Genomic DNA, 28,000 nt, shown 5'->3' with positions numbered 1-28,000 from the left:
GAGGGATTGGGGGCAGGAGGAGAAGGGGATGACAGAGGATGAGATGGCTGGATGGCATCACTGACTCGATGGACATGAGTCTGAGTGAACTCCGGGAGTTGGTGATGGACAGGGAGGCCTGACATGCTGTGGTTCATGGGGTCGCAAAGAGTCGGACACGACTGAGCGACTGAACTGAACTGAATGAGTAACGTGGTGGAATTTGGGCTGACATGCTCTGTTCTGCCTGGGATCCCTAACCATCGTCATCACCTGCTGCTAACAGCCAACTCACAGCATCACGGCTCAACAACCCAAGATCACCCAAAGCAAGTGCTTCTCCTCCTAACCTATCGCCAGAAGGTCAAGAGCAGCTTAACACTAGGTCATTCATCTCATCTCATCTGATCACACAGGCATTTCATCATCTCACATCATCACAAGGTGAGTCAAGTAAGAGACATTCTGGGAGGGAGAGAACACATTCATATAACTCTGATTTCAGGATATTGTTGTAACTGTTCTATTTTATTATTACTGTTGCTAATTTCTTACTGGGCCTAATTTAGAAATTAAAATTTATCATAGGTATGTATGTATGTAAAAACCTAAGTAAGTCTAGGGTTTAGACTACCTGTGGTTTCAGGTATACAGTGGGGGTTCTAGGTATACATCTCCTGTGGATAAGGGGGGATTACTGTATTTTCATGATGCACTTTCCTTTTGCATTCTTTACCCCTCCAAAGAACATAGCTATCCTTTATTTTTCTTTATAAGTTTTCATTACTTTGTTTTTTTTATTCATTTTTATGATGCTATTCCAGCTTCTCTGTACTCTCTTTCAAATTCTACTCTTGAAACAGCTAGAGAGATGCTATTTTTGAATACTAGCCTATGAGTGGCCTCAGCTTCCTGGACTGTCTCTTTTATATCCTAAAACTCTTAAAAAAATTTTAATAGAGAAGAGGAAGTTCAATCTATAAACTACGAAAGTACTAAAGGATATTATGAGCAGTGCTACTTTATTCTAATCAGTTTAATTTTCCCTTCAATCTTTAATTGAGGGTGGAGACGCTGATCCCAACAGCTCATATATACAGTCCTCATATTTCAAAAGCTGCTCTAGAACAATTAAAGAGAAAACCACAGCTTGTCTAAACAAAAGCCTTTCTTAATTCAAATAGAATGAACTTATTTCCCACCTCATTCTTTGGCCGGGTAAAGATTTTCCAGTTAGCTTCTCAGACCCCCTTTACGGCACATCTCATGTTCTCTATTGTTCCTCAGTCTTTCCAGCAGGATTCTCACAAAAATCTTATATTCAGTATTTAGTATTAGCAGCAGGTACCAGTTCCCAATTTGTCTCACTTCCTGTTAACACCAGTTCCATAGGGCTGCTTATCTCGCCTTCCATGTGCCTTTGAACAGAGCTGCCAAAGATCTACTCAGAGGTCTCTGGTAGATCATTAAACCCAGAAGTTCTCTTCCTTCTACAGTATTTTATTATGTTGTTTAGTTTCAGAATCTAGATGTCTGCCGCTAAACCATCTGTTCATTTTTAGACACTGCGCTACTATGGGCATCTGATGCCTCTTGCTCCACATACACCACGCAACCCCCCAAATCCTTATGCAGCTCCTAAAACAGTTTGACAAAGAATTCTTCTAACTTCCAATCTTATCCTTTTAAGGCAATCTGAATGTGTTTTTTACCTACTGTGCACTCCTTTGTGTTTTTGCAAAATCCAAGCATGTAAAGCAGTGACTTAATTTTAGCTTTAATCTTATGTTTTCTACTATCCTGGGTCTGCATAAAGGCTTCTCCCACTTGGTTTCTGATTTTTAATGTTTCCTTCAGTGTCTTCAATCTTTTTTTCTTTACTTTTATGCTTTTCATTAATCATTTCTGCATACAGATAGGTCTCTTTAGTCCTTTAACTTCTTTGGTTTTTAACCCTCGGGGAGCCTTCCCTTAATACTTCCACCACCTCACCTTCAATAGGAAGTTGATTATTTCTCCTCATATTTTTAATTTTCTTGCATTCCAACAGGAATTTGTTTATCTTTGAAATGATTCTATCAAAACCTCTCAGCTGTTGAGAAATTAATTTGAGTTCTTACTACTGCATGATTGGAAAAAAGGTATTTCACTTTGCCATATATTCTGTTGACCTGGCAATGCTATAAAATACAGATGGTCCTCTGCACCCACCATTTTATATAAAGAATTTGAGCATCCATCTCTGCACAGGGGCTTCTGGAACCAATCCCTTCGGTACTAGCGGACGACTTTTCTTTCTAAATATATTTTAGACCAGTAACAGTGTATAAACCTTAAGAAGGATTATTTAATTCTTATTTTATAAATGGATTCTCATTGTCTGGCTTCTTGGGTTCTTTTTGGCTACTTTCAGACTTTTCCCACAACGTCGTTATTTACAATATGAAAGAAAGACACCAAATAATCATTTTCTTTTTTCAAATTTCTTTGGGGATAAGAGACAGATGTGTGTAGATAGACACACATGCACACATATATTGACAAACCCAGCCCCATCTCTTTGTTTAATTTACACCTATGGTCAGATAGACTCCAACCCAGATTTGAACACACCCTCCAAACTCCCTCAGTGCTCAAAATGCCTTGCCCGGCTTCAGGGTCTACTGGGTCTTTTAAAAAACAAAGCATTCCCTCAGTTGACAGGCAGTCGAATCTCTAACCAGAGTGTCTCTTTGTCTCTTTCTGCCCTCAAGGTTTATCAGAAATGAGCATCCATGAGAACAGAAGCTGTCCCGCAGTGCATTCCCTGCCCATGTCTGGCGCACGGCCCGACCCCGGTGAAAACGGGAAGTGTCCGCTGATAGCCTCCTTAGACTTCAATGTTCCGTTTCTTTGCACTACATGCTTTCCTACCCTGAGTTGGACTTTATCCCTACTTGTGTAATTCTAATTATCCTTCAATGCTTCTGAACTCCCTCGTTCATTTCCCTTGGTTAGGCTTCATGGCACCTCTCTCCTTCCGTAGTACTGGTGTGTCTGGCATTGGAGTGCATTTATAATAGGTCGTTTATCCATGCTCCCTTTGGCCTTTTCCATGTTAATCTCTCAAAATGTGTTCCCGATTCTTCTTAAGGCTTTTTCCTCTTTTTCTTCTTCTGAGGCATGTGTTCTCTATGTCTTTTTCCAGTAAGAATTATCTCCTCCTATTTTCTCATAGTCTTTCTTGCTCACCCCAGCTACTTCATCTATTTCCCTCTAACCTTTCTTCCTCCAATACCTAAAACTTAATCTTTATATTTCTACCATCTCCTGCTGAAGCTCTCTTAATGCCTCCCCATCCCACATGGCTACTCTGAATTAATTTTGGCAGCTGTTAACAGCTCACTTGCTCTGCTTTCCTTTTCATTCTGGGACCTTGAAAATGGCTCAGCTGTTTCACAGGCATAATGAATGTGCCTGCTTCACTTTCATTATGACCTGTTCTCAGGCAAATCAGCTCAACTATATGACCACTGATCCCAAAGGCTTTTTAGAGATGTCATTTCTGGCTCCTTTTCCTTCACACTAGAACCATTTTTCCTGATCATATCTCACACTCAGATGATTTCTAGAAACAATTCTATCTTTAGTATTATAACTGCCAAACCTGACGCTCACAACCTCCTGGGAGCTTTAAGAAATACATACAGTGACTCCCCTCCCCTACTGCTCTCTCCCCTCCCCAACTCCAGTCTGACTCAGCAGCCTGGGGATGGGCCTCAGAATCTTTTTTTCTTTTTTAAGCTGAAGTGATTCTGATAAATAACCATATTCAGCAATTACTCATCTACAGTATGTCTTTGACTGGCACCTATATGAACTGGATCAAAATGGAAAATTATTACTAATAAGTACTTAATACTTATTCAGTGCCAGGCCTTGTGCTAAGCTAAATGCAATAATACAAATATTATTGTGGTTAGTCCTCTGAGGTGGGTTCTGCATTTCGCAGATGCGTCACACAACTACAGTAGGTTCTGAGTACTCTTCCTAGTAGTCCCAAACCAAAGTCTGTGTTCGTGACCACCACATATACACTAGATCAATAGTTAGTAGGTATCTATAACCTTTTGATTTCTTATTCCTCATACATTGCACACATATAATTCAGTCAACATTCCAAACACATCTGCAACTTTTATTGATACTTGATCTGTTAAAGAATTAATCTCTCATGAAGCAAGTTTTAGTTTAAGCTATACTAAGTTACATTTTTAAAGAGAATAAGATAAGGTCTTTGGTCTTGGTTGGCTATAATGAATCATTACAAAGGTTTTTATTTACTCATTCTTTTTTTGATAAGTCATTTATAAAGCATTTACTGAGCATCCACTATGTGCTAGGCCTGAGGATATGCAGGATTTGGTTTTGGTCACAAAGAATCATTAAATTTTGTTTATTCATTCATTCTGTCAGGCAGCCTTAAGGAAAGCATTAACTGAACACCTAATAAGTGAACAACACCGTAGAAGACCTAGAGATACAGCAATATATAAGAATCAGGACAGAGGTCTGGATAAAGGATAAACATTTTGGAGTCATCAGCATAACTGAAGTGTTCTGCACAGATATGATTACTTCAGAAAAGGACAGAATAAGAGAAGAGGATCTCAAATATAAAACTATGAACTTTAATACTTAATAGGAGAGAAGCCAGCAAAGGAGACTGAGAGCCGAGAAGAGGAAAACAGGAGTGTCTGTGCCATGCGGGACAAGAGCGCAGCGCTGGGCAAAGACGTCGAGATATTAGGAGCAGGAGGAGAAAAATGCAGATGTGAGCAAAGGCAATTTTCTGTTCAAGAAATGTGACTGGGGAGGGCAAGAAAGACTCAAGTATATTTTAAGTGCTGAGGAACAAGTATAGATAAAAGGATTGTATGTAACAGGGAGACCGGATTAGATTACATCTTTGAAAAATGTAAAGGAGACTGGATCCATAGAACAGGTGGAGAGGCTGGTCTTGGAGGAAGAATGAACCCTTTTTTATTCTAACAAGGAGGAAAGAGACATGGGTGGAGATGTAGGTATGCCTGCAGATTTGTTCGTGTGGTAGCTCCTGTTCAATTCTTGGTCAAGCAGGAAACAAGATTATCTGTTGAGGTCAAGGAGAAGAGGAATTTAAAGAGACTCAGGGTCTGAGGCCGAGAAAGCAATGGCACCCCACTCCAGCACTCTTGCCTAGAAAATCCCATGGATGGAGGAGCCTGGTAGGCTGCAGTCCATGGGGTCGCTAAGAGTCGGACACGACTGAGCGATTTCACTTTCACTTTTCACTTTCATGCATTGGAGAAGGAAATGGCAACCCACTCCAGTGTTCTTGCCTGGAGAATCCCAGGGACGGGGGAGCCTGGTGGGCTGCCGTCTCTGGGGTCACACAGAGTCAGACACGACTGAAGCGACTTAGCAGCAACAGCAGCAGCAGCAGGGTCTGAGGAGGGCAGAAGTTTGAAAGTTGTTGGAATGAGTGTGTTGACTAGAGATACGTATTTGTAAGGCGCTGCTGAAAACCCACCTGAGGTAGCGGATCATAAATTTCTATAAGTACCAGTCTGGTTGTAAGAATTTCTCCAGCTGCACTTGAAGTTGACATGTAAAAAAAAAATGGCAAGACACTAAAACAATAGACCATGGAATATTAGCTGCATAGAGAGGAAAGGAAAGAATAAACAAGGATTCTGGAAAGGAAGAAAAAAGGATCAGCACTCTAGGTGAAACTGAAAAACAAGGATAGTTTGGCAGTTCTAATCTTTTTTTTTTTTAATATATTCTCCCAAGAATACACATGTTTGAAGTTTATAAACTTTCAAGGATTTGAAATCTTATGTCAGGTTCATGTTAGAATGAAATAATAGGCTGTTTGTCTCACTAATGTAGGGTAATATTTCTAACTCTCATCCCAGGTACTTTGTAGGACTGCTCCTCCCCGATTCTTCCAAAACTGGGTTAAGGGGGGACAATGAGGGCCTTCCTGGAGGCTCAGACTGTAAAGAACCTGCCACAAGGCAGAGATCCGGGTGTGATCCCTGGGTCGGAAGATCCCCTGAAGCAGTGGATGTCAACCCACTCCAGTATTCTTGACTGGAGAATGCCACGGACAGAGGAGCCTGGTGGGCTACAAGTCCACGGGGTCACAGAGAGTCGGACACAACTGAACCTGCAAGCGTGTAATGAAATGTGAGCAAAGTGACAGGAATCGCTTCCAGGCATAGTAATTACAGGGAGCACAATTCACCACTCTCTCATTTTACCAAAGCCACCAACGTTTCAGATGGTGGCTGCTCGATCCTCTAGGGTCCTAAAATGACAAAGACACGGGGCAATGCCTCCAGTCGACCCCCAAAGGGCATGCTGAATATCAATTTTAAGCCACATCAGAGGGTGCCAAGGGCTTCCCAGGGAGCACCAGCGGTAAAGAACCCGCCTGTGAAAGCAGGAGACGTAAGAGACACTAGTTCAGTTCGATCCTTGGATCAGGAAGATCCCCTGGAGGAGGGCATGGCAACCCCCTCCAGTGTCCTTTCCTGGAGAATCCCACGGACAGAGGAGCCTGGCGGGTGCAGTCCATGGTGTCGCAAAGAGTGGGACACGACTGAGCACAAGAGAGTGCAGATGAAGGACTAAGAAAGGGAAGGTGAGAATGACAGGTGGGTAAGGAATGCAAGGCAGACCACACTGGAAAGTATGAGAGCAAGTCTCCTTCTTAACATCAAGCCCATAAGGCATTTCCATTTGCACATTTCACTAATCTCTGAAACTTGAAATGTAAAAGAAAAAAAAAATCAGAAGTTTCTCGACAAGTTAGCACCCTTTCTCAACTTTCCCATTACTTTCAGGGGCTTCTTCGTCCTTTGGCTCTCCTGCCTCTTACCTCTTCTCATCCTGTCCACCAGTCATTAGTGCCTGTAACTATATGGTACAGCTAGCACCAAGTTCGGGGAATTCCCTGGTGGTCCCCTGGTTAAGATTCAGTGTTTTCACGGCCATGGGCCCATGTTCGATCCCTTGATGGGGAACTAAGATTCCATAAGCTGTGTGGTATGGCCAAACACAATTAAATAAATACAAATTATCACCAAGGTCTGCCAGTTCTTCTGCCCTGTCTCTCAGATCTGACCCTTAACTTATTCTATGTTCATGCCAACTACCTACAGGGACCATTTTCATATAGCTGCACTAGAACATAAGCTCAGCATTATTACTGCATAAATAAATGAAGATATCTAATCTATCATCTGTCTCTTCCCAATTTTATTTATTTCCTAACAGAAGCGAGAAACATCTTTGGAAAAACTTTGTTTTCCATCAAGTCTTTCCACTAGTCAAGATCCAACAACAGAATACTATTATTCCTAGTGTGTAGAATATAAAATTCTGCTACTGAAGATTTAATGCCTTCCACAAAGTGGGTACCACTTTCTCTATCTAGTTATCAGAAATGGTCTCTTTGACATAGTCAAGTTAGTTTTAACCATCTATAATGACTAGATTCCTCTTTCCTATGTCTGTTTATATCAGCGGATAGTAGTAATGGGGGTCAGGAGAACTGTCTGGGTTCTGGATATATGGATTGTGAAGCTAAGCCAACAGAATTTGCTGATAAGCTGGAAGTAGGGGTGAGAAAGGAGGAGTCAAGAACAACACCCAAGTTTCTGGTCTGATAAACGAAGGGGTCACCACTAACTTCTTTGGGAATGGCTATGAGTAGACGTTCTGGGATTGGGGAAATACCAGGGCTTTGGCTTTGGACAGGTAAGTCCAAAACCCCAGCTGCACTCAACAGAAAATGAGTAGGGAGTTCAAGATGAAATCAAGGGATATCTAGAGATATCAAGCCCAGAATTCAAGAGAACAGTTTGTTGTTTAGTTGCTAAGCAGTGTTCAACTCCTTGTAACCCCATGGACTGCAGCACGCCAGGCTTCCCTGTCCCTCACTAGCTCCTGGAGTTTGCTCAAACTCATGACTCATTTGGTGATGTCATTCAACCCTCATTCTCTGTCACCCCCTTCTCTTCCTGCCTGCAATCTTTCCCAGCATCAGGGTCTTTTCCAATCAATCAGCTCATGGTATCAGGGGGCCAAACTACTGGAGCTTCAGCATCAGTCTTTCCAATGAATATTCAGGACTGATTTCCTTTAGGATGGACTGGTTAGATCTCCTTGCAGTTCAAGGGACTCTCAAGAGTCTTCTCCAGCACCATAGTTCGAAAGCCTCAATTCTTCGGTGCTCAGACTTCTTTAAATAGATAGTATATAGGTAGTATTTAAGTAAATGTCAATAGGAGCTCTCCAAGAGACTGAGTATAGATAAGGAAGATGTCACAGGACTAAGTCTTGGGGCATTTCCTTTGAGGAGAAAAAGGAATAAAAAAAATGGAAAAGAAGGAATGGATAAAATGCAGAAGAAAAGCTTGATTTCCTGAAAGCCTAATTCAAGGAAGAGGAGGAGGGAGTGGCCAACTTATCAAATGCTGTTTATAGGTAAGTAAGGTGATGACTGTGAATTAACAAGTGGATTAAACAAGACTGAAATCATTGGTACCTTGAAGAGGACACTGGTGCTATGGGCAGGGGCAAAAACCTGGTAAGAGAGGATTTAAGGGGAATATATCTAGGCTGTCTCCAGCATAGGCTACCAGAAGAATTTACTTTCAACAGTAATCCTTCTACTTAGCAGGAGGCCAATAGGGTTTGAGCTCACTCTCTGTGAAAGTTATCTCAGCTACACTCATTATTTTCAAGTAAAAAAACTGATCACAGAATTAGTCCTTGGTCCTCTGACATGGATTTTTCCAGAAATAACTGTATTAGAAAGCTCACTTCAGTTCTTAGCACCTAGAGTGAGTACATCCTCAATTTTCTAAGGTTCCAATTTAACAGAATTTTGTTCTGTTAATGAAGGGAATTTTTTCTACGTGCAATTAAATGTGGTTTAATTTTATGCCACTACAGGAACTTTTACATTAAAGTTTTTCTCATATTGAAAAAAACCAACTCATTTTCCTCTATGGGCTGGGAAGAAGGGAAGTGGAGAACGTTGTTGAGTAGGTATAGCATTTCAGGTCTACGAGATGAAAAAGTTCTAGGGATCTGTTGCACAACACGCAGCTAACACTGAAAGTGAAAGCCGCTCAGTCGTGTCCAGCTCTTTGCAACCCCGAGGACTGTAACCTGCCAGGTCTTTGTTCATGGGATTCCCCAGGCAAGAATACTGGGCAGCCACTCCCTTCTCCAGGGGATCTTCCCAACCCAGGGATTGAACCCAGGTCTCACGCATTGCCAGGGGATTCTTTACCATCTGAGCCACCAGCTAACATTACTATTTAAAATGATTATGATGTAAATTTAATTAAACTTGATTAAAAATGATTAAGATGTAAATTTTACATTATGTGGGGTTTTTAAATCACAAGTAAAAAAATTCTTTTACAGACATCACATCCTGCTGGCAAATAAATCTAAAATAATAAATAACTGGAGGCACGGCAGATACCATAACAATATTTGAGGAGTAAAATGTGCTTTATTTGTGGGAGGGGCACCATTTAAGGAAGTAAAACGTTACGAAACTTTTCTCACTAAGCTGTAAAATAGTTTCCTATTTCCCTGCAGTTAAGGTAAGAGATGCTGGACAGCATCAGCACAGCACACGCTACAGGAAGGGGTCATTTACAAGCAGATTATGTGCAAGCACAAACTACCTTGCAGAACTTGGTATGAAAGTTTACTTTATATTCTTTAGTCATATAGTCTTTCAAGGTTTTCCCCAGGTCTTTTTACTTGATTCTCTAGTAACTCTCTTTCATCCCTTGATTTTAGCTGCTCTTCTCTGGATCTTTCTTAAAACTTAAAATAACAGCAGCAAGAATAGAGAATAATAGATCTGAAAGGCTGATTAATTTGATATTTATCATGAAACTGTAAGGCAGACAGGGCCTGCACTTCCCATTTTATAGGGAAAGCTAAACTTTTTAAAAGTGATTTTCCTCTGATCTCATACCAAATGTTAAAACTAAAACCTAGGTCTTCTGATTTCCAATCCAGTATTTTTTCCACTATACCACAGTTACTTCTCAGGTGGAGGATAATAAACAGCAGAGAACAAGAGATTAGTTTTGCAACTGGTCATAGTTAACCTTTTTAATGAATGATCTAGAAAACGTTCACAGAGCAAAAGAATGAAGGTGGACCCTTCCCCTGCACAATACAGGAAGATTAACTCAAATAGATCAAAACCTAAATTTAAGAGCTAAAACTATAAAACTCTTAGAAGAAAACATAAGGGAAAACCTTTATGACCTTTGATTTGGTAACAGTTTTTTAAATATGACACAAAAAGCACAGGCAACAAAAGAAATAAATAAATAAAATTACACTTTATTAAAGTTTAATTTAATAAATTAAATTTTATTTATTAAACTTTTGTACATCACAGGACACTATCAACAGTGAGAAAACAGCCCACAGAGGGAGGAAATATTTTCAAGTCATTTATCTGACAAGGATTTACTATCTAGACTACATAAAGAATTCCTACAACTCAACAGAAAACGCTTCAAAAATGAGCAAAGGGCTTGGACAGAGATTTCTCGGAAGAAGATAAAAATGGTCAAGAAACACATGAAAACAGATTAAACTTCATTAGTTCTTAGAGAAAAGCAAATCAAAACCACAAATGGGATACCATGAGGATGGGCTATCATTTCAAAACAGGGCGTTGAATAACATGTGTTGACAAGGATATAGGGAAACTGGAACCCCTGTACATTGCTGGTAGGAGTCTAAAATGGTACAGCCACTGTGGAAAACAGTTTGGTGCTTCCTCAAAAAAGTAAACTTAAGATTACCATATGAGCCAGCAATTCCACTTCTAGGTATATACCCAAAAGAACAGAAAATAGAGACTCAAAGACAGAATTATATACCAGTGTTCAAAGGAGTATTAATCACAGTAGTTAAAAGATAGAAACAACTCAAGCCAGAAGAATGGATAAAGAGAATGTAGTATACACATACAACGGAATGTATTAAGTCCTAAAGAGGAATGAAGTTCAGATATATGCTACAACGCAGATAAACCTTGAAAGCATTATGTCAGTGAGATAAGCCATACACAAAGGACAAATGCAGTATTATTCCACTCACATGAAGAATCGAGAATAGACAGATTCATGGAGACAAAAAACGAGAATACAGGTACCAGGGTCTGGGAGAGGTGGACAGTTATTGCTTAATGAGTAAGGAATTTTTGCTTAGGATGGTGAAAAGTTCTGGAAATAGTGGTGATGGTCATACAACACTGTGAATGTACTCAATACCAAAAAATTGTAAACTTAAACATGGTTAAAACAGTAAATTTTATGTTATGTAAATTTTACCACAATAAAAAAATTAATAATGAAGAGTCTGGTCCTAAACAGCTTTATCTGCAGCCACAAATTCCCTTCCTTTCCCACCGCATGTACCCGGCATTCCACTCTCCTATTGAACTGGAGGGACAACTCCCTTTCAAGCTTCCTGGCTTCACTGTGCTCACTGCTTTCTAAGTTTGGTTGGTGAGCTACTCTTCATCTATGAGGACTCATCTTTAGCGAGTCCTTTCTTTCCTGACCTCCTGAAGCAGTTAAATCAATTGTTCCTCTATACTCTCAAATCCCTTTGTAGACAGTTCTAACGTGGCATTTAATCACGCATTATGGATCATTTCTCTGTGTGTCTCCGCCATTAGATCAAGTTCCTTGAGGATTAGCATTGAATCTTATCTTTCTATTCCTAGCACCTAGTACATGGTAAACACTCAACTTTCCCAAACAAGTGACTTATGTATACCGTGTACTTTGATAAATCATAAAGCACTGTATCAGGAAAAGAACTTATTTAGTTCTACCCTGTATGAACTTAAGTTATTAATAGTTTTCAGTTTATGAAACAAGTCCCTGATGATATGCAGTACATAAGACAAATGAATTTTTTCATTATGTTCCCATTAACTAATTCTAAGGTTTTCTTCTCTTCATATAAATGCTATTGAACCAGGAAAATATTTTTGAGTTTCTAACTAAACAAAATACTAATCTAGATGTACTATTACATGTTTCAAGGAAGAGATACATTCAATAAAGCCAAAAAGATAATGAGTTGATAATGACTGCCTTTACATAAGAATATTTCAATTACGTCTTCCAGAAAAGTAGTATAATCAGATATGTGGATAATACCGCTGGTAGCCCAGCACATATAAAGACATGCTTTAAGAGCCACTGCAAATTGCTGAATCAATCATCAAATATTTACTGAGTCCACACGTAGGGCATAGTACCAAATATGTTAGGTGCTTACAAAATTTAGACTAGATTATTTTCAGAGTCAAGAAATTCACAATATAAAATTGGAAGACATGAAAAAATAGATCCAGCATAAATGTACAGATATGGTTATACACTCAACATTCATTAACCAGGCATAAACCAGGTACTTAAAACATACACGGATTAAGAAACATGGACTCTGCTCAAGAATTAAGTAACGTCATGCCAGGAACTGTGGGAATACAAAGATGAACAAAACACATAAGCCCTATCTGGACCACAATCAAGTTATGGAGAGGTAATCCTAAGTAGGTAATTACAGCAATTAACACTGATGACTCTTCCTCCAAACTTTCCCCTTGGCCGACACACCACCACACCAGGCAGCCTTTTCTTTTCCTCTCTTCCTGCTGTCGGTCATTCAAACCTGCTTCTCCTCTGCTGTGCCCTGCCACGCTGCAAAGCTCCATCTTACACATTCATCTCACTCTATAACCTAGGCCATTCCTATGATTTCAACAACCAAAATCTTTTCCTAGGTTGTCCTTTCTACTGAATTCCAAAAGGGCATTTTCAACTACCTACTAAATATTTCAGATTCCTCAAACTCGACTTAAACTTGCACTCTTCTCAAACTAACTTCTAACCTCAAGTTCCTACCTCAGGTCACAGCGCCACCATCAGTATCACCAGTGTCATGGGATTCATCTTTGCCTCCCCAATCACACACCAAACGCATTACAAACTCTTGTTAATTCTACTTCTCTCCGCTTCTCTGTCTTAACGGCCCAGTGCTTCTCCATCACGGTGCCGCTAGCATTTGCAGTAGAGCAGCCCTTCATTGGGAGTAGGCGATGGCACCCCACTCCAGCACTCTTGCCTGGAGAATCCCATGGACGGAGGAGCCTGGTAGGCTGCAGTCCATGGGGTCAACGAGAGTCGGGCTCGACTGGGCGACTTCACTTGCACTTCTCAGTTTCATGCATTGGAGAAGGAAATGGCAACCCACTCCAGTGTTCTTGCCTGGAGAATCCCAGGGACGGGGGAGCCTCGTGGGCTTCCGTCTGTGGGGTCACACAGAGTCGGACACGACTGAAGCGACTTAGCAGCAGCCCTTCATTGTCGGGACTCTGCTCTGCAATACAGAGCTCCTACCATTCCTGGCTCTACACCTAAACCCATTACCACTCCCCAGCCATCAATACTAACAAAAATGCCTCCTGAGGCTGGTAAGCACAGAATTACACAATGTGCTTAGTTGAAGACTCCATTATCCTCCAACTGTACTACTGAAAAAAAGTTTTTAAATAAAAACCTATATTTATTTTTCCTATATCTACTTTTTCGCCTCTCTAATCACTTCTCTATTCTGCAGCCAGAGGTTTTAAGCTCAATCTGCTAAAGTAACTCCTCTATTTAAAGTCCTTCCATGTTTCCAATTGTAGGAGAAAGCATTTAGTCTCTTGCCATTAAATACAATGTTAGCTGTGGGGTTTTGATAGAGACCTCTGATGAATATGAGGAAGTTTCCTTCTATTGCTACTTTGCTGAGAGTTTTTACCATGAATGCGTGTTCAACTTTGTTAAATACTCTCTCTCCAAGGATATTCAATCTCACTACTTCTATTTAACATTATACTGGAGGTCCTAGCCAGAATAGTATGGGGAAGAAAAATAAAAAGCAACCAACTGGAAAGGGGGGAAAACTGTTTTTATTTGCAGATGACATGACCTTGTCCAGAAATAATTTTAAAGAATCTACTGGAAAAACCACTACTACTGAGTTCTAATGGCTTTTTGTAGAATCCTTAGAATTCCTGAGATGCCATTAGTGCTAGAACTAAGTCCTAGAGCAGGGAAACAATCAATATACAAAAATTAATAGCACTATTTATACACCTGCAAAGAAGAAGTGGAAAATGGAATAAGCACAATTCCATTTTTATAGCATCAAATACATGAAATAAATGTAATAAAATATGTGAGTCTTGAACACGTGAAAAGTGTCAAATGTGCTGCAGGAACACAGAGAAGATCTACAACACAGAGATACTCCGTGTTCGTGGACTGCAATAATCAATACGGTGAAGATTCAGTTCACTCCAAATTGATTTACAGAGACTGATTATGGGTTGAGTTGTATTCCCTAAAAGGTTATGCTGAAGTCCTAACAGCCGCCACCCCCAATACTGTGACTGTGACCTTACTTGGAGATCGTGTCATTGCAGATGTAATCAAGATGCAGTCATACTGAATCAGGGTAGGCCTTAATCCAACGTGGGCTTCCCAGGTGGTGCTAATGATAAAGAATCTGCCTGCTAATGCAGCAGACATAAGAAACATGGGTTCATTTCCTGGGTCATGAAGATCCCCAGAGGAGGGCATGGCAGCCCACTCCAGTACTCTTGCCTGGAGAATCCCATGGACAGAGGAGCCTGGCGGCCACAGTCCATGGAGTCTCAGAGTCGAACACAAACAACCAAAGTGGCTCAGCACAGAGCACACACGTGCAATCCTCGATTAATGCAAAATAACTAGTCCTTGTAAGAAAATAAAACAGAACTAGGAAGAGAACTCCACATGAAGAGACGGAGATACACAAGCATGTTGGGAAGACAACCATGCATGACGGTGACAGAGACTGAAGTTACGCTGCCTTAAGCCAAAGAACAGTTGAGGTTATCAGAAGCTAGAAGAATCTTCCCCTAGAGGCTCCAGTGGAAGCACAGTCTTGCCAAAACCTTAATTCTGGACGTCTACTCTCCAAAACCGCAAGACAATCAAGTTCTGTTTTTAAGCTATCCAGTTTGTGGTTCTTTGTTACAGTAGCCCTAAGAAACTAATACACACAGTGACTACTCAAAAGTTATTTGATTTGTTGGCAAGATAACTGTTCTTATATAATCATACATAATTTTGCTCTCTCTATATAATTTTATATCTTTTAAAACTATATATAGGTACACAATGTGTGGCAATGCAGTTTAGTGGAAAGGATTTATGGAATCAAGCAGATCTGAGTTTAGGATTCTGCCATTTTCTCACCTAACCCTGTTTCTTCAACCATAAAATGAGAAGAATTAATGGAAATACATAAAAGCCTGTCTACTACAGACTGACATTTAATAATGTTAGTTCCTTTATTTCCTGTACTGGAAGAGTTAACCTTGAAGAGTTTTTTTTTTTCTTTTGCCGTGCCACGTGGCTTGTGGGGTCTTAGCTCCCCATCCAGGGATGGAATCTGTGTTCCCTTCAGCGGAAGCGTGGAGTCCTAACAACGGGGAAGTCTCTGATCTTACAGTAAAACCAGAACATTTTAATTGACAAAAATATATTGATCACACAATGTACTCTGTACTACAAAGATCTTAGACACATGTCCCCGCATTTCTTTCATCTTCCTTTATTATTTCCTTATTTCTCTGCTGCTTCTTGCTCACACGATAAGGGTCAGAGTAATCTCAGGAGGTTCCATGAAGATCATAAAACTGATTCTTGAAGAATGTTGGTTACAATTTAAACAGAGAAAAACCTAAAAGAACATTCAAGGAGATTCCTTCCACCCACCCCAGAGAGGAAAGAAACAATTCATAATATGTGGTGATGCAGTATATGTCCTCTAATACAACAGGAAATACTTGAACTGTAACTTCATTACGCAAGGAACGATGTTTGTGAATGAAGACCACAGGTTTCCGCATTTTGGCTTCCTTGAAAGAGAATTAACGTTCCGTTTGACTGAAGTTTGTGCTCCTCTTGGCACAGGCAAGGCAGGCAGTAATTTTAGTTTCTCATGATGCTTTAAGTTTCTCTAAAGTGTTTCCCTTTTTCTGTTCAACTTCAGTGATTCCCACTACTCTGCCTTCCGCTCACAGATCCATTCCTCTGTATCATCGAATCTACTGCTGATTCCTTCTAGTGTGTTTTTCATTTCAGTTATTGTATTCTTCATCTGGTTCTTTTTTTATATTTTCTCACTCTTTGTTAAGAACTTCTAGCTTCTCACTCTGCTCGTTCAATCTTCTCCCGAGTTCTCTGAATGTCTTTATGCTCGTTACCTTGAACCCTGTACTGGGCAGGTTGCCCATCTCCGCTTCACTGAGCTCTTTTCGGGTTTTATCTTGCTCCTTCATTTGGAAGATACTCGTCTGTTGCCTCATTTTGCCTAATTTACTGTTTTTATTTCTAAGTATCTGGTAGGTTGGTTTCATTTCCCAACCTTGGAAAAGTGGGCTTCTGGAGATGTCCTCTGCATCCCAGCAGGACACTGCCCTCCGGTCATCAGAGCCACGTGCTCGAGGGGAGCCCCCTGTCCGGGCCACGCGGGTCATGGTGGTGGTCTACTGGGGGCCGTCTGACAGGTGCGGCTGGCCCCAGTTCCATCGGTTGCCAGGCTGTTCCTTGTGTGGAGGCTGCTGGCCCCTGGTTGGTGAGGCTGAGGGCCCTGGGACCCGAGGGCTGGTGCTGGCCCGCTACTGGGTGGGGCTGGACACCGGGGTAGCTAGCTAAGGGGCTGAAGGTGGTGCTGGCCTGCTGGGAGGTAAGTCTGGGGCCCAAGAGGTCCCTGGGGCTAGTGATAACCTGCTGGTAGGCTGAGCAGGGTTCCTGGGGCTCTGACTGTAGGGCCCTGGGGGTCTTAGGGCTGGTGGTGGCCTGATGCTCGGCAGGGCTGGGGCTCCGGGACTGGTGCTGGCCTGTTGGTAGGTGGGCTGGGTCCTGGTACAGGGGGCTGCACTGATACAATTCTCTATCTGATACATCTCTTCTAAATATGTCTTCCAACCCATGACTTGCTTTTTCTTTCATTTTTTAAAAAAAATAGTGCCTTTTGAAGAACAAAGCTTTTAATTTCGATAGTCAAATTTATCTATTTTTCTCTTTATGGTTCATGCTTTTTATGTCCTCAAAAACCCACACAAATCCAAAGTCACAAATATTTTCTCCTGTGTTGTCGTCTAAAAAATTTATAGCTTTACCTTTTACGTTTAGGTCCATGAGCCAAGTTAATTTTATTTGTTTATGTTCTGAAGTAGCACAAGTTATATAACACCACCACCCACCCCACCACCATAAAGATATCCAGTTGCTTTAATATCTTTTGTTGAGAAGACTTCCCTTTCCTCATTAAACTGCCTTGGCACTTTTGCCAAAAATTAATCGACCATATATCTGTGGGTCCATTTGTGACTCTGCTCCATCCCAGTGATTTATATGCCCATTCTTTTCAATAACTCCAGTCTTGATTACTGTATCTATATAGTATTACATTACTATATACAAGCCTTGAAATCAGGGAGTATAAACTCTCCTACTTTGTTCTTTGAAAAATTGTTTTGGCTATTCTAGGTTATTTGTATTTCCATACATTTCGGTATCAGCTTGTCAGTTTCTACAAAAAAAAATAAAATAACCTTCAAAAGTCTGCCAGAGTTTTTAGTGAATCCAATATCAGTTTCCTAGAGCCATTATAGCAAAGTACCAGTATTCTTGCCTGGGAAAACCAAAGGTCAGAGGAGCCTGGGGGACTACAGTCCTATAGTCCATAGTCCTGGGGTCGAAAAAGAGTTGGACACGCCTTAGCAACTAAACACCAACAAAATAAACCACAGGCCCAATGACTGAAACAACCAAAAATATTCTCGCAGTTCTGCAGTCTAGAAGTCCAAAACTGAGTTGTCTATAGGACCGTGTTCTCTATTTGAAGGCCCTAAAGGAGGATTCTTCTTTGCCCTTTTCTTAGCTTCTCGTGGCTGCTGACAATCCTCGGCATTCCTTGGCTTATAAATGCATCACTCTAGTCAAGGCCTCCATCTACATGGGGCCTTCTTCCCTGCGTCTCTCTATGTATCCAAATTTCCTCTTCTTATAAGGACATAAGAAACTGGATTAGAGTCCACTCTAATCCTATAACCCGTAACACTTTGTATCAGCACTAATGACTATCAAGAACTCATTGGAAAAAAATTTTAAATATGGTCCTTCCTCAAGTAATTTAAAAATTTTGTTGAGAAGACAAAGCTAACATTTAGGAAGCTATCAGTGAAAAATGAAAAACAAAATTATAATTTAGAGTGCTTCAAACAATAAATGTTAACTGTGTATAAAAAAAGCACGCGCCAGGTCAGAAGTCAGAGGGCTTCATGGTCGACGTACCGAAAGGCTGGTGTAACAGAAAAGAGGCAAGAGGCTAAGAGTTTGGAAACAGGAGCAGAAGTGCAGAAGCAGGGACTGACATAGAAAGGTGAGCAAAGCAGCACATCTGCAACAGTCCAGGTCAGGAGACAGCGGGACAAAGTCGACAGAGGCCTCCATGGAGGCTGTGAAGGCTGGACAGCAGAGGTCTGATTTGACACAGGGAGGGACACCACTACCCCAGAAGTCAGGCAGGAGGCAGAGCTGGTTTGCTCAAGAGGGCAGGACGCACTGAAAAAACAGAGCTCGGAGCAAGGAGGCTGGTGAGGGAGCTCCTGCTTCCTTTCCAATCAGTTCTCTATTCTGCAACCAGGGTGATTTTTTTTAAAAATTCAATTTGACCAAGTATCTCCTCTGCATGTTGAATCACTGAGTCTGAGATGCTCAAGGAATCAAAGATGATACCAAAATGTCTAACCCCAGTCTCAATAATGGCTGCATGAGCGTTACAGGGACCAGGAAGGCAGGAAAGGGATGCAGTCTGGAAAGGAGGCATTAGCTCTGTATGGTTTATGAATAATTTGAGGTAGCAATTAAATGACAGCTAGAATTTGGCCAGGTTATGATGGGGAAGGCAAAGGCAGGAATATTCATGTGTAGAGTGTTAGAAAAACTGCACAAGGCTGCTCTTCAAATTCCAGAGGCAGGCATCAGTGGAGGAGGAAATGGCAACCCACTCCAGTATTCTTGTCTGGGAAATCCTATGGATGGAGGAGCCTGGTGGACCACAGTCCATGGGGTCACAAAGAGTCGGACCCTTTGTGACTAAACAACAAAAAAAAGGCAGGTGTTGGCGAGTCAGCTGAGACAGGCATGAGAGGAGTCAACTAGGCCTGTTCAGAAAAGGACCAGGAAAGGTGGCAAGGGTGGAGTCAGACAGCGGGGCAAAGGGCAGGGCAGGCCGGCTGGAGCTGGGACCGGGCCTTAAGCAGGAACACGGACGGAACCCCATCCTGGAAAGAAGGCCGGTCAGAAATAAGGAAGCAGTTGTGGAATAATAGCTAACGTAACACTAAACGTTTTTTTTAACAATATGGTATGTTCAAAGCATATAAATGACTTTATCCATTGAAACTTCACAAGAATGAGAGAGGTGACCATCACTGTCCTCATTTTACAGATGTGGAACGAAGGCTTGCCCAAGGTTCCACACACATTAAATGGCAGAGCCAGGACTTGAGATCACGGTGAGTGCAAGTCGCTCAGCCGTGTCCGACTCTTTCAACCCCAGGGACTATACAGTCCGTAGAATTCTCCAGGCCAGAATACTGGCGTGGGCAGCCTTTCCCTTCTCCAGGGGATCTTCTCCACCCAGGAATCGAACCAGGGTCTCGGCATTGCAGGCGGATTCTTTACCAACTGAGCCATCAGGGAAGCTCTGAGATCATGGTAGTGAACCCTTACTCCGTGCCGCGGTGTTACATATATGCATTTGGTGTGTGTGAGCGCTGTGTACATACACACACAATGAGGTTATTTTTGGGGAAAAAAGCAGGATGTTTCCCACCCTCCTTTCTGGCATATGACCTTTTCTCTGTTCAAGCAGACGTACGTACCGCCTCAAGGAGGATGGTAAAGGGAAAAGAGGGCAGTCATTTTCGGCTTCAAACCTCAAAACTGATTCTTTTTTTTAATCCATTTGTAACAAAACAACGGTTTTGGGAAGGGCTTTTTCTATATTCAAACAGCTCTGATTTATCAAGCGCTTGCCTTGGCCCACCATAACTGGTACAAGGTACAGGCAGGAAGAATTCAAGTTAGGATAGGAGAAATAACCCCACCCAGGAAATGGGGGAAAGGGTCTTTCTCACAGAAAGGGGAAAGAAAAGGCAGCGTGTGTGTCAGATTCCCTCTTGGCATGGGCTGAACTGTGTTCCCACAAACCCACACACTGAAGTCTCAACACCCAGTACCTCAGAATGTGACCCATTTGGAACCAAGGTCTTTAAAGAGGTAAGTAAGTTAAAATGAGGCCATTGGGGTGGCACCCTAACCCAACACTACTGGTGCCCTTATAAGAGAAAGAACCCAGAGAGGCAGGAACACAGAAGGAAAGCATGTGACGACAAGGCAGCAAGAAGGTGGCCCTACGCCAGCCAAGGAGAGAGGCTCCAAAGAAATAGCCTGCCGGTACGTCAGCCTTGGACTTCTAGACTCCAGGACCATCGGGACACGAATTTCTGCTGTTTTTACCCAGCCAGTGTGTGGGATTTTGTACGGCAGCTGTAGACAACTAACACACCCCTCTAGACTGAAACCCGTTAGGGAGGAAGGTTTAAAAAAAAAAAACAAAAAAACAAGGTAAATGTGGGGGGAATCCCAGAGAAGTGGAGCCTGTTTCTCACTTCCAAAGACAATTTCAGGCTCCCTTAAAGAATTTCTGTGTTCTTATGCTTGCTGGAGGGAAGGGACAGTGAGGGAGTTTGGGAAGGACATGTACACACTGCCATATTTGAAACGGATAACCAACAAGGACCTGCTGTAGAGTACAGGAAACTCTGCTCAGTGTTCTGTGGCAGCCTGGACAGGAGAGGTTTGAGGAAGAATGGACACACACGTACGTAGGGCTGAGTCCCTTCACTGCTCACCTGAAACTGTCACAACACTGCTAATCGGCTATACCTCGATACAAAATGAAAAGTTCGAAGTGTAGGGAAAAAAAAAGAATTTCTGTGTTCTAACAGCCCCGGTAACAAACTGAAAATGGGAGGACAGAATGATAAATTGGAAGATATCCAACGTCAGCCTCCTGATACCTGTAGAGCACGGATTTCAAGATTTCCAAAGTTAGTCTGACGTAGCAATGAGTATACCTCTCACCTAGACTTTGGTCTCCAACACCATTTTCCAATAAAAGGACCTACGGCTCTGTGGAGAAGGATTCTAGGCCTGGGGCAGGAAGTACACAGTAAAGTCAGAGCATCTTGTAGTGACAGAAGCTAAGGAAGGGATCTGTGACAATGATGGGGTATTATGCCCTGAGGTAAATGAAACAGCTCCCAACGGCCAAAGCTGAAACAATCTGAGCAGCAACATAAATAGAGTGGCAGTGGATTATAAATTAACGTGTAAAATAAATATCCATGAGTTCATATGATATAAATAAATAACTGAATGATAAATAAGGGAGAAAAGACTAAGGTCCATGCAGAAAAATTGCAAGTACTTTACATAGACACTCTGCCCTTAAAGACACAGAACACAACTCCCAAGTCATTAAGCATTGGCTGTACATAGCAACCTCCTTTCAAAAGAGTACAGCACAGAAAAGGAAGAAAAAAATGCATTCTTTTCCTTTACGGTAACTTTACAGTGAAGAGACCTGACAAACACTACCTCAAGCCAGGCGATCAAGGTCAGCACTGAGCGGGAAGTCACTTTGAGAGACGCCCTGATATGATGAGAAAGGCGCTTTCCTCGGCAGCCTTCCTCCCACAAACCATAACCTGAGTCTAATCCTGAGAAAAGCATCAAACAAATGCCAACAGAGTGGCATTCTACAAAACCCTGACCAGTAATCCTCAAAACTGCCAAGATCAGGGCTTCCCTAGTGGCTCAGTGGTAAAGAAGCCGCCGGCCCATGCAGGAGACATAGGTCTGATCCCTGATCCGGGAAGATCCCACATGCCACGGAGCAACTAAGCCTGAGCTCTAGAGCCTGGGAGCCACACCTGCTGAGCCCACACACCCTGGAGCCCAGGCTCCACAATAAGAGAAGCCACTGCAACGAGAAGTCTGAGCGCTGCAGTTAGAGAGAAGCCCCCACGCTGCGACTGGAGACAAGCTCATGGAGCAACGAAGACCCAGCACAGCCAAAAGTAATGAAAATCATGGAAAAAAGCAAAAACTGTCGAGATCATAAAAAACGAAGTCTGAAAAACTGTCACGACTACAAGAAGCCTATAGAGACATGACAACTAAATGTAATGTGGAATCTTAGAGGGGATCCTGGAACAGAAAAAGGGCATTAGGGAAAAACTGAGAAAATACAAACTATGGACTTCAGTTATTACTAATGCATCAATTGTGGTTGCTCAGTCACTCGGTTGTGTCCAACTCTTTGCCGCCCCATGGACTGCAGCACACCAGGCTCCCCTGTCCTTCACCATCTCCTAGAGTTTACTCAAACTCATGTCCATTGAACAGGCGATGCCATCCAACCATCTCATCCTCTGTCGTCCCCTTCTCCTCCTGCCTTCAGTATTTCCCAGCACCAGGGTCTTCTGCAGTGAGTCAGCTCTTCAAATCAGGTGGTCAAAGTATTAGAGCTTCAGCCTCAGCATCAGTCCCTCAAATAAATATTCAGGACTGATCTCCTTCAGAATGGACTGGTTGGATCTCCTTGCAGTCCAAGGGACTCTCAAGAGTCTTCTCTAGCACCACAGTTCAAAAGCATCAATTCTTCGGCGGTCAGCCTTCTTTATGGTCCAACTCTCACATCCATACATGACTACTGGAAAAACCATAGCTTTGACTAGATGGACCTTTGTCAGCAAAGTGATGCCTCTGCTTTTTAATATGCTGTTTAGGTTTCTCATAGCTTTTCTTCCAAGGAACAAGCGTCTTTTAATTTCATGGCTGCAGTCTCTGTCTGCAGTGATTTTGGAGCCCAAGAAAATAAAATCTGTCACTGTTTCCATTGTTTCTCCATCTATTTGCCATGAAGTGATGGGACCCGATGCCATGATTTTTTAATGCATCAGTAGGGGTTGATTAATTATGACAAATGTGCCATTTAATAACAGTAAAAACTAGGTGTGGCATATGAAGAAACTGTCCGTACTATCTTTGCAATAATCCCATAGATCTTAAATGTTCTAAAATAACTTTTTTTTAAAAAAAGGGTAACTTGAACAATCAATAACCTCAGATACGCAGATGACACCACCCTTATGGCAGAAAGCAAAGAAGAACTAAAGAGCTTCTTGATGAAAGTGAAAGAAGAGAGTGAAAAAGTTGTCTTGAAGCTCAACATTCAGAAAATGAAGATCATGGCATCCGGTCCCATCCCAACACCTGATTTGAAGAACCAACTCATTTGGAAAAGACCTTGATGCTAGGAAAGATTGAAGGCAGGAGGAGAAGGGGACGACAGAGGGTAAGATGGTTGGATGGCATCACTGACTCAATGGACATGAGTTTGAGTAGGCTCCAGGAGTTGGTGATGGACAGGGAGGCCTGGTGTGCTGCAGTGCATGGGGTCGCAGGGAGTCAAACACGACTGAGCGACTGAACTGAACTGAACCTGAAAAAAGGCTTCCTTACCAAAATTCCCTTCACACACATCATACCTAAGGCAGCTATTTCATCAGGGCAAAGGGAGTTTTGGCTGGGAACATCCATGGAGTGGGCAAAGGTATACAGGGAGGTGATGCCACCTAGGGATCCTGATCTCCAAAAGACTGTGAAGCAAGTACCGACTGAGTCAGGCATCCAAACACCACTATTGATCTTAAGACAAAGTCCTTGCTGCTGCTGCTAAGTCGCTTCAGTCATGTCCGACTGTGTGTGACCCCATAGACAGCAGCCCAGCAGGCTCCCCCGTCCCTGGGATTCTCAAAGCAAGAACACCGGAGTGGATTGCCATTTCCTTCTCCAATGCATGAAAATGAAAAGTGAAAGTGAAGTCGCTCAGTCGTGTGCAACTCTTAGTGACCCCATGGACTGCAGCCTACCAGGCTCCTCCGTCCATGGGATTTTCCAGGCGATTTTCCAGGCAAGAGTTCTGGAGTGGGGTGACTGTCCACATTGCCCTGGGGACATAGAAGATTTAACTTACATCTCAGACATGACTGTGACAATGAGAATCTTAATAGTCAGGATACCTTAGATAGGCTGTAACTAAGGAACTCTCAACGTGACTGGCTTACACAATAGGAATTTTTAAAACTTTATTTATTTATTTTTGGCTGTGCTGGGTATTCAGTGCTGCTCTGGCTTTTCCCTAGTGGCGGGGGCCACCTTCCCGTTGCAGTGCTCGGGCTTCTCACTGTGCCGGCTTCTCCTGCTGCGGAGCGCAGGCTCTGGGTGCACCTAGAGGTCTCAGCAGCTGCAGCACGTGGTCTCGGTAGTTGCCCCTCCTGGGCTCCAGAAGACAGGCTCAGTAGTTGTGGTTGCACGGGCTTAGTTTCTCCGAAGCATGTGGGATGTTCCCAGGTCATGGACTGAACCCCTGTCTCCTGCATTGGCAGGCAGACTGTCTACCACTGAGGCACCAGGGAAGCAGGGAAGCCCCAGGAATGTTTCTTTATTTCACATAACAAGTCCAATAAACTATTGTAACACTCCATTCTACCAACTTCAGTGCCTCAGCCATTTCTTAGCTAACTTTTCTGGCACTCTGGTTACCCTGATTTCAGGTATCACGTAGTGAAGCAATGACAGCTGGCAGAAGAGACCGACCGCTTCTTCAAGTGTGACCCTCTGAACAGTACTGCTCAGGTACTTTGTAGAATGTCCCTGAATGTGAGCTCGTCCGATGCTTTTTTATGATTAGACTGGAGATTTTTGATTTGGGGGAAGAATATCACTGAGGTGCAAGTACTACTCTTTTAAGGAGCAAGGAAGCTTCCCCTCGCAATTCACTAGCCAGCCCCTTCCTAAACTAAGCACTGGGAATAATGAAATTACTGGAATCAGTTCAGACCAATCAGGACACAGCCCTGAGTCATCAGGAAGGATGTATACCAAACCAAGGGGTACAAATGACTGCTGCAGGGTCAGCACCAGTGTGCACTATGGGCAAAAGTCCTGAAAGGCAGAGTGCCCTTAAAGAGACTGCACTAACATGAATAAACATCAAAACAGGTCTAGTTTTAAAAGGAAGACACTTTTAATTGTCAATTTATTTGTTTCTCCAACATTATCACCATCCAGAAGGATTTTAGATCATTTACACATGATAAATCTCTCTTCTCAGCTCTTGAGGGAGTAGCAGGAATAAAGGAAACACCTCTAAAAGACAAATTTCATCTTCAGCTCATCTAGATACCTACGGCAACATTTTCCAAACTAGTGTGCTTTCCTACATTCTTCTGTACCATGGTAACAAGTAGGCCATGAAAATAGTAATCTGTGATCAAATTAACTGATAGAGACTAAGTTAAACAAAATTAAACAGGCTTCTTTACTAACACATCTCTCAGAGCCTTTATATGCTAGCAAGATTATATATTTGAAGAGGAGGATATACTACTTACACTGTTTAACATTTTCCTCCAAAAAAGAAGGTTTTCCTTTTTTGTCCTGACCATCTATGAGCAATTTCTAGGATAGTATTCTGTTTAACACCACCTTGAGAAATACTGCTGTAAGAGGAAAGCAAAGACTCAAGAATATAGTTTATTATTATTAGACATTTGGGGGGGGCGGGAAATCAGCGAAAAATAAGTATGCTGAAGAAGGTAGGAAGCAAATCCAGAGAATTCAATGATAAAGAAGTGAGAAAGGATACAGTTCCCAAAATGTTAGAGACCATCAATTATTGAGAAATTGAACAGAATAAGAATAAAAATGCTTTTTGATTTGACCAGGAAGACTGCCATTTGTGACCTTCAAGACAATAGCTTCAGAAAAGAGGAGGAAAGAAGGATGGTATACAGAATGAAAAAAAATTAGAATGGGGATGAAAAAAGAAATGCATGAAACATTTACAGACCACCAATAACTAGAGTTTAGCAGTGAAAGTAAAAACAAAGACATTGGTTGACTGGGAGAATGGAGTATATGGAAGAATACCAAAAATTTTAGAACAGCGAACACCTACACGTGGTTGAAAGTAAAAGCGAAAACTTACGAAAAGAAACTGATAATCACAGTCCAGTAGACGGAAGAAATGGAATCCAGAGTATAAATCACTAGAAAAGACTTATCTTTCTTTCCAGATGGTAGAGAACTTGAATAGTAATGCCTCACCATTCAAGTCTGACGATCTCCTTTTAACACTCCAAAATTTCATGGATATCTGTTTATTCCACCCCAGAGAACTTTTCAGTCTATAGAGTTCAGTATGTAGTGTAAGTTTGCTGATCTGTTGCTCCTCTCAGAAGCTATGCTGTGGTGAAGGGTAGGCTACTGAGAAGCACTCACCTCAAGTGCTTTTGTGGGCCTCAATCCTCATGAAATAAGAAACAAAGTAGTGGCTGGTGACAATAAGGAAATTGGGAGCTCAGGAGATTTTAATTTATAATGATTATCTATAAATAATTGACATACAAAATAAAAACTTATAATGGGAACACACACTGACACACAAAAACACTGTGAAGATTACCAAAAGAGGGTCCAAAAGAAAGGTATCCATTATGCTTATCCCATCCAGAAATTTCCATAGGTCTGGTATATCAACAAAAACTGCACAGATATAAATTAATAATATAGTTCCCAGTATACTGGTGAGAACAAAGACTACTCAGCACCAGTCTAGTTACAGTCTAGCTTTAAACTTTCACAATTTAAACTTAGTATGGCTTTCCAACAACTAACCCTAAAAGTTAAGCATACAAAATTGTACTTTTATTTCCTTTCAAGATCAATTAGGACAATGACATGAGATTCTGTTGCTTAGAATGTTATTTTTAGAGTCTATCTTTTGGGTTAATTTCACTAACAATTCAAACTGAGTACATAATTTTGGATTACCTATGTCCAAGTCACAAGTGTGGTTCATATATGGCTCCACAGCCCACCTATAAAAATATTTTGATCACAAAAAAAGGCAGTAATTCGGATTCTTTAACTGCTTAATACATAGCCCTATAGAGATTTAAGAGAAGTTAGACTGCTTAAAAAATAGTGATCGCCGTAAGTAGATGGGTTAGAGGAGGCCACATTGTTTAAATAAAGAAATTAATAACGATCAGTGAGCATGGAATAAAGGATAGGGCAACAATGCTCACACCAAATCCGGCAGTCTCCAGCCCTGTGTATCCGTAGACGTAAGGCGGCCGGCCACATAGACCGGCCAGATCATCACGACTGCCAGCTCAGCAGCCCGGCTTGGGGAAAAGGCGGCATCCACGGAGAGGCCACCCTTGAGAACCAAACACTTACAGTTTCGTCTGGCAGGGACCAGAAAACGTGGCCGTGGCGAACCAGTTAAAGTCTGACAGAAACAGGGTTGTTAGCGGCAAAGGGAGCCTCCAAGGTTGCGACTCTGGAAGGCAGAGGCAGCCACGGCCGCGCAAACACCCCCGCCACGGAGCTGAAGGAAACTATGGGGGCTGGCGGAGGCGGCTTCGTGCTTACCTTGTCATCTTCGCATCTCTTCCCCAGGCCCTCCCGGGCCTGCAGCCGGCTGCTAAGGCGGCCGTAATCGGCCTCCTTCTGGTCAATCTGTTTCTTGTGCGAGTCCACCAAGAGCAGGAGGTCCGAATTGCGCTTCTCCAGGCGCCCGCGGGCCACCTCGGTGCGCTGGACCTGGCCCTGCAGCTCCGCCACCTCCTCCTGCAGCAGGACGTGGCGTGAGGAGATGCTCCAGTAATTGA

At 42.2% G+C, this 28,000-nt stretch overlaps 1 protein-coding gene across 1 annotated transcript in view; it reads right to left on the bottom strand.

Moving 5' to 3' along the window:
* The window catches only part of CASC4 (cancer susceptibility candidate 4), an 89,185-nt gene that overhangs the window by 60,926 nt on the left and 259 nt on the right, over positions 1-28,000 (bottom strand). Inside the window, exon 2 of the mRNA XM_010845241.1 lies at positions 27,762-27,996. Coding sequence (XP_010843543.1) covers positions 27,762-27,996 — 235 coding nt within the window. The remainder of the gene's footprint in view (positions 1-27,761; positions 27,997-28,000) is intronic.

This window comes from Bison bison, unplaced genomic scaffold (assembly GCF_000754665.1).
Source record: "Bison bison bison isolate TAMUID 2011002044 unplaced genomic scaffold, Bison_UMD1.0 scf7180017864213, whole genome shotgun sequence".
In the NCBI taxonomy this organism is placed as follows: domain Eukaryota; kingdom Metazoa; phylum Chordata; class Mammalia; order Artiodactyla; family Bovidae; genus Bison; species Bison bison.
This window is presented reverse-complemented; position numbering and strand designations above follow the sequence as displayed.